The following is a 14,633-nucleotide window of genomic DNA, read 5'->3' on the forward strand; positions in this document are numbered from 1 at the left end:
ACACATCAGCGGAGGGGCTGAGTTCCAGGAAAGAAAAAAAAAGCCTGGTTCTTATGTAACCTCAGCCCAGAGTTGGCAGGAGCCCAGGAATCGTGCAGCTCTCAGGCAAGGAAAACTAGGACACAGCCTCAATGACTGCCACAGCCCCTCACATTCATTAATACACACACACACACACTTACAGGACACACACACAGTCACAGTGCCCCCTATTGGCGCCTGAAGGAGATGCAGGGGAAACACCCTTCACAAAGCTAAACATTGTCAAGAGACAATAAAACACGGTGATAAAAAGAAAAAAGAGAGTGAAGGAAGTGATAAGGCTTTTATGGCTTTAATATCTTCACCTTCCTTTTCGTAAAGCCAGACACAGACAGTTTTCCCTTAAATAGGCATGGGGCGATTAGAAAATGTTATGCTACGATTATCCTGCCAAAATAATTGCGATTCACGATATTATCCCGATAATTGTCAAAATATGCTTAAAAACGTACTGGAATCACTTTACCTTACATTTTGTTAAAAAAACAAATGTTTTTATTGCATCACAGATAGGACACATCTTTTTTTAGGGGAAAAACAAAATCCTAAATAAGGTAATCATAAATCATAAGGTCCTCCTGCATAAATAAAGGATAAATACATTTTAAAAAACAGCAACATTGTGCGAGTCTATATTTAATTTTTGTATTTTAATTAGGGCTGTCAATTTGTTTTAACGCCACTAATTTCTTTAATGCATTAATGCAACTTGCGATTGTTAGGTTATAGCAGCTCAGATTTAAAGCTAGAGTGAAGATACTGGCATTATATGAAACTAAAAACCTAAAGAATCCATTGGTACCAATCATGTCACTTTAGCTTGTTGCAAAGGCGGCTATATAGCGTTCCAAACTTACGCTAAATTTTGGCAAAGAAAAACTGACATGGCCATTTTCAAAAGAGTGCCTTGACCTCTGACCTCAAGATATGTGAATGAAAATGGGTTCTATGGGTACCCACGTGCTACCCTTTAGAGACATGCCCACTTTATGATAATCACATGCAGTTTGGGGCAAGTCATAGTCAAGTCAGCACACTGACACACTGACAGCTGTTGTTGCCTGTTGGGCTGCAGTTTGCCATGTTATGATTTGACCATATGTTTTATGCTAAATGCAGTACCTGTGAGGGTTTCTGGACTATATTTGTCATTATTTTGTGTTGGTAATTGATTTCCAGTAATAAATATATACATACATTTGCATAAAGCAAGCATATTTGCCCACTCCCATGTTGATAAGAGTATTAAATATTTGACAAATCTCTCTTTAAGGTACATTTTGAACAGATAAAAAATGGCAAAAAAAAGCAATAATTTAAAAAAAATTCAAAACAAGCTACATATTTCACCTCTTTACCATGATAGCGAGCTAGACAGCTTTTGCGAGTCACTAATGTGATGATATTCAAAATGATCAGAATAATGGAAGTTCACCCTGATCAACTTATTGAGTGTTTTTTATCACGATCCGCGACGAAATCCTCTACCATCCCATCCCTACCCTGAAATATTGGGAAAACATACAGTATATGGAATGTCCCACCTATATATTATTGAGAGCTCGCTATCATTTTAAAGTTTATTTTAGTTCATTTTATGTCACTTATTTTTCTTTATTTGTGTATTTTTTTTCATTTCTAATTACTATATGCCTATAGCTGTCTTTTTACATCTGTTATCTGTTTTCATGCTTTGTGTGTACAAGTATAAAATAAAATGTGACATCAGTATCAAACTGGAATTAATTTTCAAATATACAGTATTACGTCCCGATATGACTTTTACTTGATGTGGTGCTTACATTGGCAGAAAGTGGGGCATGTAAATGCAGCACTGGCAGTTTGCCCGGACAGCAAGTGACTCACCTTGGAACTTGGAATAACACAACTCTGTTGAGCCACAGCACTCATCTCCCTCTCTCTCTCTCTCTCCACCTCTTCCTCACCGTTTTCAGTTGATCTATACACCGGTTTATGGCAGGAATCAGTTGACCACTATCTGTTACCAGCTGTGCCTAGAGCCTCCGCTACCTACAGCACACAGCCACAGCAGCTGCTACAACGCCGTTACAAAACAACTGCTAGTGTTACACAGATATAACAGACAGCAGCTCAAGGAAACAAGAGCACGAGTAAAAGAAAAAGAGAGACAACCTTAGGCATATCCATCTCATCATCAAAGGCCCTGAGCTGAAAGAGAACAGAGGGTGTAAGGGGTTAGATAACAACACACAGGAAGGAAGAAGCTAAAGCAGAGGTCAATGATACAGCCTGACATGTAAGTTACGCGAATTAAGACTGTGGAGATACTTATCATCTTCAGCAGCACAGAGGACATTTATGAATGGATAGGGCCGGGCGATAATTCAATATGATAATTTATCGTCTTTCAATGGAATCGTATCATGAGGAAATCATATAACGAGATATCATGATACACGATTACATCACCTCCATTGATAATAACAAGCACGTAATAACTCAAATTTCTCAGAAAATCTGAATTGATAAGAATTCTGACCATGGGAATAACCCAGTGTAGTTAAATCAAACTACTGTCTTAATGTGATTACTATATATTTGTTTGCACGCATGCAAACCGAAACTTTTTTACTTGATATTATACATGCATATTGTGATATATATCGTTATCGAGATATGAAATGAATGCTACAGGAATGAGTCCTAAAACCCAGAAATGAGTTAGCATTTTTACACTTCTTGTTCCCTCGTCTGGAAGTCAACGAGTTTTTTTAGCATTTTGTTCTACGATATAAAATACGTCAGTAAATATCCCACTCGGGAATTCTGAAGCCTTTATGTGTCTTTAAAAAGGCGGTTGCTAACAAGTGGCTAAATGAGACTACTAATCGTCATTACGCCGACTCGTCCGCCTTTACAGACTCGTTGTGTATACTTGCGTCCATGCGACCGTGGTGTAGTTCGTTTACAGCCTAACGTTAGCTTTTTACTTCTGGTGATTGCATTTACTCTTCAAAAACCCTAAAAGTGTTGTTCATTTGTGGAGATTATCTCGCTGAACAAAACGTGTAAGTATCATAAACGTTTGTTTGCCACAGTGCTTATTTTCTGCAATAATCCAAAACCCAGTGGAAAATCCCATTGGCTTTTTGTCAAGGGAACTAGGGTGACGCTAACTTCCTTGTTGGCCTACAAAAATATGTCATCCCTGCAGCACTCTATTGAGATGGAAGCTTTTGGCCATATCGCCCAGCCCTATGAATGGACATTAGCCACGGTGAGCAGAATTAGTGCAGTGTCACACAGTGGTGAATGTGGCTGAAAGCATCGCTGAGTAAGTGACCAGTCCTGCCTTACTGACTGCAGACGTGACTGTAACAGGAGGAACAAACCAAATCTATCTATCGAACTATATACAACTACACCTACATGGATACATAATTTAATCCCATAACATATATATGTCATATTGCTATTTCTCTGTGAAGACTTTGCAACTCAATCTTTGATCTATTGTGTTGCTTTTATTTATAGTTCCTGCAAAGTTAATGGTCTTTCTTTGAATAGAAATCCTACATATGTATGCACCACGTCAAAATCCATTTGGAAAAAAAACTTTTTTTCTACGACTGTATTTATGCATTATATACAGCACAATATACAGTATATGCACAGTCATACCGTGCACATGAAGTACATCACCCCACCACGTCTGTGCTTGGCAGATTCTCCTACCTTCTCTCCATAACCACGGTCTTTTGTCATCATCTCTCGCAGCGTTTGCAGAACTTTGATGCACAGTCTCTCCTCATTTTCCTCCAGCAGCTGCTTGGTATGTTTGATCAGCCTGTACGAGAACATTAGCTCATAAGTCTCATTTATAATGAATACACTTACTCACATATGTCAATAATAGACAGATTTAGCTGAAGACGATATTTTCAGTGCTTACTTGCATATAAAACCTCCGCTCTCACACTTCTTGCGTGAGTCTGTGTTTTCGGGGAAGAGCAGCTCGGGCCGATGCAGCACGTCCACCAGTACTGACAACTCGGCCTGGACCAACGGGCGCAGGCGGTCCTCAAGAGCTGACACAATGTCCTACAGGCCAGACAAAGAAACGTCTTTACTGCTTGACTGATTTAACACATACACAAGAAAGCACAAAAGCTCACGAATATTGTACCTGCAGCCTCTCGATGATGTTCCTGTAGTCCCGTGAGGCGGTCACCACAGAGTCTCTGCGGGCAGCATTGCGAGCAGAGAGTCTCCAGCTCATAGCTGTCTTCTGGACAATGTTGTTGGATTTCACAAACAGGTTGCTCACCTGGTTGTCCAGGTCCACAGGGATGGCTATTGCTCTGCCTTTGGCTGGCAGGTAAACATACAGACGTGATAAATCAGCAAAGCAACTTTTGCTCAAGACTCTCTGCTTAATAGTAAATGTGATAAAGAAGCATAACTTAAAATTAGGGCTGTCAAAGTTAACGCGATAATAACACGTTAACACAAAATTCATTTTAACGTCACTGATTTCAGAGGATACTTGCATCAAATGAAACTATGAAAACCTAAGGAACCCATTGGTACCAACTATGTCGTACTAGCTTGTCGAGAATGAGGTTAAATAACGCTCCAAACTTATGCTAAATTTTGGAAAAGGAAAAACTGGCATGGTCATTTTCAAAAGGGTCCCTTGACCTCTGACCTCAAGATATGTGAATGTAAATGGGTTCTATGGGTACCCATGAATCTCCCCTTTACAGACATGTCCACTTTATGATAATCACATGCAGTTTTGGGCAAGTCAGTCAAGTCAGCACACTGACACACTGACAACTGTTGCTGCCTGTTGGGCTGCAGTTTGCCATGTTATGATTTGACCATATTCTTTATGCTAAATGCAGTACCTGTGAGGGTTTCTGGACAATATTTGTCATTGTTTTTCATTGTTAATTGATTTCCAGAAATAAATATATACATACATTTGCATAAAGCAAGCATATTTACCCACTCCCATGTTGATAAGAGTATTAAATACTTGACATATCTCCCTTTAAGGTACATCTTTAACAGATACAAAATGTGTGATAATTTGCGATTAACTATGGACAATCATGCAATTAATCACAATTAAATATTCTAATGGATTGACAGCCCTAGTTTAAATAGAAACTGTTAATCAAACTGTACATGATGGACTGATTTAGAATTTAAAAGTAAGTGCTTGTGAGACAGACATTGATGGGAGTGTTGAGAAGGATCTTGATCTTACCGACATCAGAGAGCACCTTGATACAGCTCTCAACAGAGCCCTTCTGCACTGGGACCAACCAGTTACAATGATAGACCCTGAACACTGCCTGCAACAGCTGCACAAAGACCGGCTGCCTGGTCTGAGAAGAAGATGCAAGAAAAAAAGCAGAAAAAGGCTGTAGATTATTATATTTAACGAACTGGAATAACTGCTCTAGTCTTTAAAGGAAAAAGATGTCCCTCGACAACATGAAAGACACCCATCTGTTATCCACAGCACAATACCAACAATCTGGACTACAGGCTTTGTCCTTTAATAACACACACACACACACACACACACACACACACACCAACCCTGTCTCCCATAAAATTACGTTCCCATACAACTATACTGCATAACCAAAATATGTTTTGAGGGAAACGTAATTTCTCCCGGATTATGGTCGCAGTTTTAAACACGTTTTTAACGTTGTTAATTAAAACAAAACGAAAACACAACAGAACTACTTAGTTAATTTCAGGAAACAAAACTACTGGGTTAGCTTTAGTAAAAAAAAAAACATTAATCGTGATTCAAAATCGTAATTTTTAAGAGACAGGGCTGCACTCACACACCTCCCCACACAGTGATATAGCTTAGCTGGTGTGACAGCACCTGTGGTCAGAACAGCATACTGACCCAGTGGTGTTTTTTACAGGAGATCAATCAATCCCTGAGCAGACATTTGCCCAGCCCTCGCCCAGTCAAAATCAGTCCCCTCTAAGAATACTCACACATATATAAATGACAAGGTACAAGTTTTCTCTTAGACCCAACACAAATCTGAAACACCCAACTCTTGTGTTTTCCCCACTGAATTGAACAATACCTGAAATATTTTCCCCAACAGAGAGGCCTGCAGCAGAGGATACAAGAAGTGAAGACATAAAACAGTCCGGATACATCACAAACATATTTCCAAATACATTTCAGAGACAGCCGTCACTCCTGGACAGACATTTCAAGTGCTCTATAATGTAAAGCATGGATTTTGGATCTTGTTTGTAAAAAGTGTGATAGTCCAAAAAAAATTATTTTCTGATTGCATCAGAGCTTATCGAAAGGATTATTATTTTTTGACTGGTCATAAAGTTCTTATAATAATAATAATAATAATACATATTTTGTGAATAAAAAGAGCATTTCTATGAATCTATGACAGTTTGTTTAACATTGACGTATCTATTGTACAAGGGAAATGATTAATCAGCACTACAGGATGCCAACAACCACAATGACATCTAACTGGTCTTAACTTCGTAATGTCCGATTAGTTCTACAGGACCATGACTAACATTACTCTGAGTAACACAAACGAATGGAAAGAGAGGGGGAACATTCATTCTCCTTCACCACTCACTGTGATGTTAGTCAGACAAAAACAAATTCTGAGAAACTCCACGGAAACACTGATTTGAAAACTTAATATGAAAATTACCACAGTGTTCTAATCTAAGTCAAGCTACTTGTTTAAATGACATGGGGTACCAAATAAGTACTCTATCTGCACTTACATTCTCTCTGATGGACACCTTGAGTATGACACATAGTGTACATTAATAGGCTGGAGGTTATTTACAAGTAGATAACAGCTTAATGATCGGGGTACGGTCCTTTAAAAGTATATTCTAAGAAAGATGACCTTTTGACAAGAGAGTGCACTAGACATTTCAGACATACTGTATGGGTCAGGGATCATGACAAGTCTATAAGGAAAGCTCATAGCAACAGGTTCACATTACATCTGTTTTTGACAACATACATGCACACACACATACATGTAGTGCAACTCTACATGTGAGAAATGCTTGTTAACAGCGACACCTGTGGCCGTTAATCAACGAAAGTCAGCGTCTGGCTCGCGCTTGCTCGCTCTAAATATACATGAACGAGCATCACTCAAAACAGTGAGGCGACACACGTCAGCTAAAACCACAATATCACTCTATATTTCACCTGCTTGGCAGTAATGTTAGCTGACCAGACGGAGGTCTCTCCATGAATCAATGCTGATCCTAGTGTTGGCTTTTCCTGCTTCAGCCTCACGACCGCGGACGGAGGGAACAGGGGAGACACCGGCACCCGGTCAGAGACGATAACGTTTCTCGCAGCGGAGCCCTTTCACTTCACAAGACATGGAAAACCTCTGTTGGTCTGGAGGAGCTGCAGCAGTTATTTCTGCACAAACGTCCACTGTACATTCACTGAGCTGAGCGAAGGCAGGCAGGCAGGCAGAGTAGCAGAGACTCCGGTCCTGGAGACCAAAGCTACGGTCTCCCCCGCGTCCTCCGACCGCGGCCAACACTGTTTTGCAAGACGGGCTTCACTAGATATAACTTTGCGGTTTTGGTGCTTCCGTGTATTTTGTGTTGGAGTCTGAGTCTGAACAGCGTAGCCACACGCGAGCGCGCATAGGACACCGACCCGGGTGATTTATACGTGTAAGAAGTTACAAACAGTCCCTTTAATCAAATAACAGAAAATAATGAAACCAATTTATCCTTGTCTCGTTCAAAAATACACAATCGTTTATGACATCGGATAAATTTTTACATTCACTCATCACTTTTAATTAAGGCTGTCAAAGTTAACGCGATAATAATGCATTAACGCAAATTCGTTTTAAAGCTAGAGTGAAGATACTGGCATCTTATGAAACTAGAAACTAACTATGGACAATCATGTGATTAATCGCAATTACATATTTTAATCGATTGACAACGCTACTCTAAAGCTACAGTATATGCTTTTAAACTTGACTGTTATTTCCTTGCACAGTGTTTTATAACTCTTACGACGGTTGGTGGTCACATACCTGCAGGCTGGTCGTCTGGTCAGAGAAGGGCGAGCTGAAGAAAGTCGTTACGATGCTCATGACCGTCTCCGTCACGTAGCGCTCCAGAATGATGTCTGCATGCTTACGGTCGCTTGTATTGTTGCACACCTGTAAGCAAAACATAACACAACTGCTTGTATTTTAACTTTCCTCATTTCCTAAGTGAAGTAAAAAGTTGCTATAGAGCCTCTTCATGTTCCTCACTCTACAAATGTCAACCAGGAAGTTCTCAAAGAGTTTCCACATGTGGTTTGAGGTGTAGATCTCCTTCATTTCCACCTCGGTGTCCACATAGCAGTGGTTCAGGAAGTTGATATAGGCGATCTTCACCTGAAAGGTTAGGATTAGGGTTATATAATAATAATACTGGTGGAAAAATCATCACACAATCCAATGATGCACAAAACTCCTTACGAAACAATACAGCTGAATACATTTTTTTCATTGATCATAGAATAATTAAAAGCAAAGAATTTAGATGCATTGATAATTGTTTTGTATTTAAAATAATGCTTCCCGAGACTGCTCCATAACTGGCTTATTGTTTATGCATACAGTTGCTGTCAAATCCTTATCTCACCTCAGGGATGCAGTCCTCATGGGTCACCACCCGTACGATGTCATCTAGCGGTAACAGGGAGTTACACTTGATCTCCGTGTAGACGTTCTTGCCCTCAGTGCAGACAGCCAAGAGCTCCACCAAGTGTATGTGGTACATCAGAGGACTGTTCTCGTCCATGCGGTCCCGCTCGGATCGCATCATCTGGACCAGAGTCTGGAAGGAGGCGCGGTCGTTATAGAAGACCAGAACGTCTTCGCCAGCATTCACCAGCTGTAGGAAGAAACAAATGCACACGATTACATCAGGACATCGGGAGACTTTAGCATCTTTCAAACATGAGAAAGGCGGAAACAAGGCACAACCTCTGCCATGACGATGTCCTGACACTTTTTGATGAATTTATTCTCCGCTTTGACGATAGTCTGAAGGAACTTGAGGTACTGGACGTTGCGGCCGTGCGTTTCGATGCAGTGGACAAAGTGCTGAACCACACGCTCGTTGATCTCACTGCACAGCTGGAAGTTGTTCATGAAGATGTGCTGCATGGTGATGGCTTCTAAAATCTGAACAAAAGAAAAAAATAATTTAAATAGTGACACTGCGGGTATCAAGTGGCGGCGTGGCGCGTTGTCTGGCAGGACTGCTCACCCCTGGGTTGAGGAACAGATTGATGTGCTTGTGCAGCAGGGCTTGGTTCTGCTGGTTTCCTGCACAGAAATTCTGTAGAAACTGGTGGGCTAGCTTCATGATATCCTGCATACGCAAATCTTCTCCCTGGATGTGGAAAATGTCTGATGTGATGGTTTGTCCACTTTTACACGCACACAAAAAGCATGCCATTAAACATTTCACTGAAATTGAAATTGATTGATACCTTCTCGTAGGGGATCTGCAGGAGTTCAAGGACGACAGCGTGCGCCCCCATGTTCCTCAGCAGCCTCTGCTGCTGTTTCCTGCTCTTCCTACCTGACAGACCTTCTTGGACACACAGCCTGCTGAGCCGCAGCAGGATCTGATAAATACAGAAAGAAAATGTGAGGGGTTGAGGTATGTGGAAAGACAAGTCTCTAGGGTCATGCAACAACAATAGGCAGATAAGAGCTTGTTAACCATACATAGAGGTGAGAGAGTTACCTCCTTTACCACCCTGTAGTTGTAACTGCTGGTGCTTTCTGCTTTCTTTGGTTTGTCTGTGCCCCCTGAATCCCCCTACAAGGTACACCAGAGGCAATGCATCAGAGAGAAAGGCCTTACTCTGGTAAAGATGCTTAGTGGCTACAGCCTTTTCACCATCTGTGTGTGGTTCTTTTGATGGACAACATACTGCACCTTTTTATGCTCTGGCTCAGTGGAGAGTCCCTCTCCTGCATCCATGCCCTCGTCTGGCCCCTGTCTTTTGTACACCCAGAGCTCAGACTTCTCTACGATGGAGCGCAGCTGGTCCAGGTCGGATTTTATTTGCTTGTAATTTTCCACATCTTGACTAGTGACCAGCAGCTGGACCTGTGAACACATACAGTAGACATTACAATATAAAGTACAGAGCAGAAACATGGCAAGATGATGCTGATCCCACATTCAAATGTTAAAGTAAATGCATTTTTGTTTGTTTGTATGCATGTGCTAATTTTAGGTAAAATGGTATGATTTCCATAGAGTACTCCAGGGATGACGTGTTTTTGTAGGCCAACCAGGAAGTTAGCATCACCTTGGTTCCCTCGACAAAAAGCCAATGGGATTTTGGATTATTGCAGAAAAATAAGCTCTGTGGCAAACAAACACAAGATAATCTTCACAACTGCACACCACTTTTATGATTTCTGAAGTATGAATGCATTCCCCAGAAGTAAAAATCGAACTAAAAACAAACTACACCACGGTCCATCAGCGCGAGTATACACAACAAGGCTGTAAAACCGGACGAGTCGGCGTGATGACGTTTAGTAGTCTCATTAAGCTTTTTGTTACCAACTTTTTTGAGACAAAGGCTTCAAAATGCACAAGTGGGATATTTACTGACATATTTTATTGTGTAGAACAGTATGTTAAAATCTCTTCAGCTTGTGTAAACCACAGACCTTATTTCAGGCATCTAACTAAAAACCCATTAAAAAAAAACCCCATTGACTTCCAGACGAGGGAACTCAAGTGCTAAACTCATTTCCGGGTTTAAGGACTCATTCCTGCTGCATTCTTTTGCTTCAGTTGTTGGCTGTATACCTGCTTAAAAGCCTGCAAAACCTCCTGCCTTTGGCTGAAGTGCCTGAAGAGCAGGTGGAGGGCTCTGGACACCAGAGGAGGATAGTCATGCATGGTTAAGTGGAGAAGGACCCTCAAGAAGGTACGGCCACCGTGATCGTCCAGGTCCAGTGGGGTGTTCTCTTCACTAGACACAGAAACACACTCAAATGAAAAACACATCCTCTTTCTCTTTCTATTTTGTGACTCTTCCTTTAATGAAACTGGGATTACCTTCCACCAAATATCCCCTCTGCCTGCTCTTCTATGTGCTCGAAATCCAAAGCCCCTAGAATAATAAAAGAAGATATTTGTAACCACTTAAGTCAATTTCATTGGCCCCGTATTTGTGTAAAATGGAGCCATGAATGTCACCCTGACCGGGCATGTTGTTCGGTCCTTCCACTGCTCCAGTTACAGATAATTCACTTTGGGAGTTACTCTCATCAAACTCCCTCTTAAATATAGACAGCAGGCAGGAGATCCTGTAGTCCAGGCGGACATTCAAGATGAACTGCAGGACAGGACAGAAAGTTTTATGAGAATATTTTGGCGGATGGAGGCACTGTGCCTGAGTAGGCACTGAGTATCCGTGTACATGCATTCAAGTATAATACTGCATGTCTTTCACCTGCAGGATCTCAATGATCTTGAGCTTGGTGTCCATCACCAGTATGTCCTGCTTCTCAGGTTCAGTCTGGGTCTTGACTGTGACTCCACTGGAGCTGGTGTTTGAAGTTGTGGGGAGGAAGCCCCCTCCTCTGAGGACCACTTGGGACATCAGTTCTCCCACGCCATGAATGGACCGCATCACATTGCTGCCTGGAAACAAGCACACGCACACATGCACAAATACAGACATCAATTTTATGTTCATGAGATATTTGGTGCTCTGCTGACCGAGCACGGCATTCATCATACCTTTACTCTCTTCTTCTTCTTTGTCCATCTTGTTGAAAGGGAAAACTGTGTTCACGTGGACGCAGTCTAAAATAGCCAGCAGGATCTTGGTAAGTCTCAGCAGGTCACTGAAGTTGTAGAAGCCAAAATAAATCAGGTTTCTGGCCAGATTCACCACCTAAACACGGAAGATAGATGAATTAACAAAACGTGACACGAGTGGGATTAGATATCAAGAATGTGGCAGACTGACCTCAAATGTGAGCTTATTCTTCTCTTTATCTGCAAAAGGGAAGCTCTGACACACCACGTCTCTCAGGTAGTTCTCAACAAACTCCATAGTTAGACAGAAACGCTCCTTAATTTCATCTTTAGATGTTCCATCATTATCGTAGCTACAATAAGACAAGAAAGAAAAAAAGCACAAATGAATCTAAGACATACTAAATACTCTACAATGAATAATCCATTACATTTGTCCATTTACTCACTCATCAATGGCGATCTCTGAGGGGATCTCAGACCACAGCCGAGCGTATTTGACAGGTGTGACCTGCTCCTGAGGATCACGATCCACATGCATGTGCAGCATCATGCGGCAGAAGGAAGCTCGCAGATCGTAGGGCAGGTCTTCATCCGACATGCACCGTAAGATCAGGTCCACATCCAACTGGCCAGAGATCTTGTTGATTGCCAGGTACTGGCGGTCCAAACACATCCTGGCAAACAGGTTCAGCTGGTACCTGTAGCAGTAAATACACACAGTCAGACTCACGTTTGAAACAGCAAAATGCTGTTTGTGACCCATTCTGCATATACAAAACTATTACAATCATCAGCAACACATTGCTGCCTCTGCTTCGGCTCAATGTTAAGTCAGACAGGAGACTAGCATGTTCTCCTTTCTCCCAGACAACCACATGAACAATAAAGCCCAGTAACTACCTGTAATAACTGATCACCTCCTGGTCCTCCTTCTGGCCCTCCTTGGCGTCCTGGGCCAGCTCCCTGATGCTTTTACTGCGGATCTCTTTATTGCTGTCTTTCCAGAACAACCAGACCTCCTCCTCATCCTCCTCTGACTCCACAGAGTTTTCCCCGAGCGGCGCTCCCTCGATTTCAAATCTCGACAGCACGAGTCTGCAGGAAAGGGGGATATTTTTTGTTGTTGTTGTTAAATCCTGATTGGAATAAATGAGTCAGCATTTATGACAAATTTAGCATTAGGATTAGGATACAATGACTGCCAATGCCATTACTGTCACCCTAAGAAACTGTAGAAAGCCTAGTAAGCACATCTGTGCTGCTGTAGAGACGTATCAGCTTATTAATGTACCCTGATATTCCTGCCATTAACAATTATTCTCATTATTGATTAATCTTCTTCTAGAGCTCAAATTAGTGCACATTGGCTTTTTCTGTGGAGGATAAGACAGAAGTAGGTGGAGGCAGAGGGGGGGACTACTCACTTAGTTTCTATGAGGATGTCTGCATTAGCAGGATCCAGCACTGCGTTACAGATGAGCTCCTGTGTCACAGGGATGGACTTATTCATTGACACACACAAGTCTGACAGGTAGTCCAGGAACCTGGACACACACACACACACACACACACACAAGATATGCAAAATTCAATCACCCATAATGCTTTTAAAAAACAACATCAACTCAAGATCAACTCAAGCACCAGAGACATATAAAAACATAACATCCTTGCAGAGTGAATAATATACCAACCAATGTAACATGACCCACTTTAATATTATCACTTTAAGTGACTATACTGATGTATCGTAGGGGTGGGCGATATGGCCCAAATCTTCTATCTTAATATAGGTCACTTCATATCTCGATAACGATATATATCACAATATAGTTTCTAGTAATTCAATAAATAAATAGTCTATATGAAATAACCACATGGTAAAACCTATCTTTGTATACTTCTGTGTGATTTAAATACATGATAAATGAAAAGTACTGAGTATTTTCTCGTTTAATTAAGAACTTTAGTACAAAATTAACATTTTCAAGTGAAATTATAGAGAAAAAATGTATAAATATATTGTTTACATGCATGCACACAAATGTAGAAAAATTACATTAGGACAATAGTTTGATTTAACTGAGTTTGATCAGATTTTCTGTGACATCTGAGTTAGTATGTGCTCGTTATCGTCAATTTACATGACATAATTGTGTATCACGATATATGATTTCATCACGATACGATTCCACTGAAAGACGATAAATCGTCACATTGAATTATTGCCCAGCCCTAATGTATCGTAACAGTAAAGAGACATTACAACACAAGTTAAGTGACATTTAAGTGCACATCTTAAAGTTGTATGTTCAAATAAAATGTTGAATATCCTTACTTGTCGGTAGCTGTCTGTGGAAGTTTACACTGTAGTGTGAACACTCCGTTTGTGTGCTTTAAGTGAACTCATTGTATGAATACATGTATAGAGGATACTGTATGATGAAGATAAGCAGATTATAATAAGGATGACCGTGTTCATGGTGTACACACAGAGGGAGACGGACGCACACACAAACCTAGGCTCGCGGTTCTTGCGGACCAGGCTAACAAACGTGTCAATCTCTGCAGCAGTGATGTGTTTCTCCAGCAGCTTGCGGTTGTTGTGGAGCAGAGCTGTGATTGTGTCCTCAGCCAGGACATCATAACCAATCTGTTTCTGCATGAAGCGAAACTGTTTGGCGATATACTCCTGCGGGACAGACAGACAAACAGTCTGAGCATACAGT

General features: G+C 41.1%; 1 protein-coding gene across 7 annotated transcripts in view; it reads right to left on the reverse strand.

Annotated features, from left to right (window-relative positions):
• Positions 1-14,633, reverse strand: part of LOC119495758 (inositol 1,4,5-trisphosphate receptor type 1) — an 85,311-nt gene that overhangs the window by 39,957 nt on the left and 30,721 nt on the right. For 4 of the 7 annotated variants that reach the window (XM_037782552.1, XM_037782535.1, XM_037782520.1 and 1 more), the window contains 24 exons: positions 14,424-14,596; positions 13,329-13,448; positions 12,805-12,999; positions 12,351-12,602; positions 12,113-12,254; positions 11,881-12,037; positions 11,591-11,781; positions 11,341-11,473; positions 11,194-11,248; positions 10,942-11,107; positions 10,051-10,224; positions 9,856-9,930; positions 9,596-9,733; positions 9,370-9,495; positions 9,084-9,284; positions 8,740-8,991; positions 8,364-8,489; positions 8,139-8,267; positions 6,153-6,179; positions 5,300-5,420; positions 4,211-4,395; positions 3,977-4,125; positions 3,760-3,871; positions 2,197-2,232 (listed from right to left, as the gene is read on the reverse strand). In XM_037782552.1, the coding sequence (XP_037638480.1) occupies positions 2,197-2,232; positions 3,760-3,871; positions 3,977-4,125; positions 4,211-4,395; positions 5,300-5,420; positions 6,153-6,179; positions 8,139-8,267; positions 8,364-8,489; positions 8,740-8,991; positions 9,084-9,284; positions 9,370-9,495; positions 9,596-9,733; positions 9,856-9,930; positions 10,051-10,224; positions 10,942-11,107; positions 11,194-11,248; positions 11,341-11,473; positions 11,591-11,781; positions 11,881-12,037; positions 12,113-12,254; positions 12,351-12,602; positions 12,805-12,999; positions 13,329-13,448; positions 14,424-14,596 (3,435 nt within the window). The remainder of the gene's footprint in view (positions 1-2,196; positions 2,233-3,759; positions 3,872-3,976; positions 4,126-4,210; positions 4,396-5,299; positions 5,421-6,152; positions 6,180-8,138; positions 8,268-8,363; positions 8,490-8,739; positions 8,992-9,083; positions 9,285-9,369; positions 9,496-9,595; positions 9,734-9,855; positions 9,931-10,050; positions 10,225-10,941; positions 11,108-11,193; positions 11,249-11,340; positions 11,474-11,590; positions 11,782-11,880; positions 12,038-12,112; positions 12,255-12,350; positions 12,603-12,804; positions 13,000-13,328; positions 13,449-14,423; positions 14,597-14,633) is intronic. The other 3 variants (XM_037782543.1, XM_037782557.1, XM_037782564.1) reach the window with 3 other exon arrangements.

The sequence above is a fragment of the Sebastes umbrosus genome, chromosome 1 (genome assembly GCF_015220745.1).
Source record: "Sebastes umbrosus isolate fSebUmb1 chromosome 1, fSebUmb1.pri, whole genome shotgun sequence".
In the NCBI taxonomy this organism is placed as follows: domain Eukaryota; kingdom Metazoa; phylum Chordata; class Actinopteri; order Perciformes; family Sebastidae; genus Sebastes; species Sebastes umbrosus.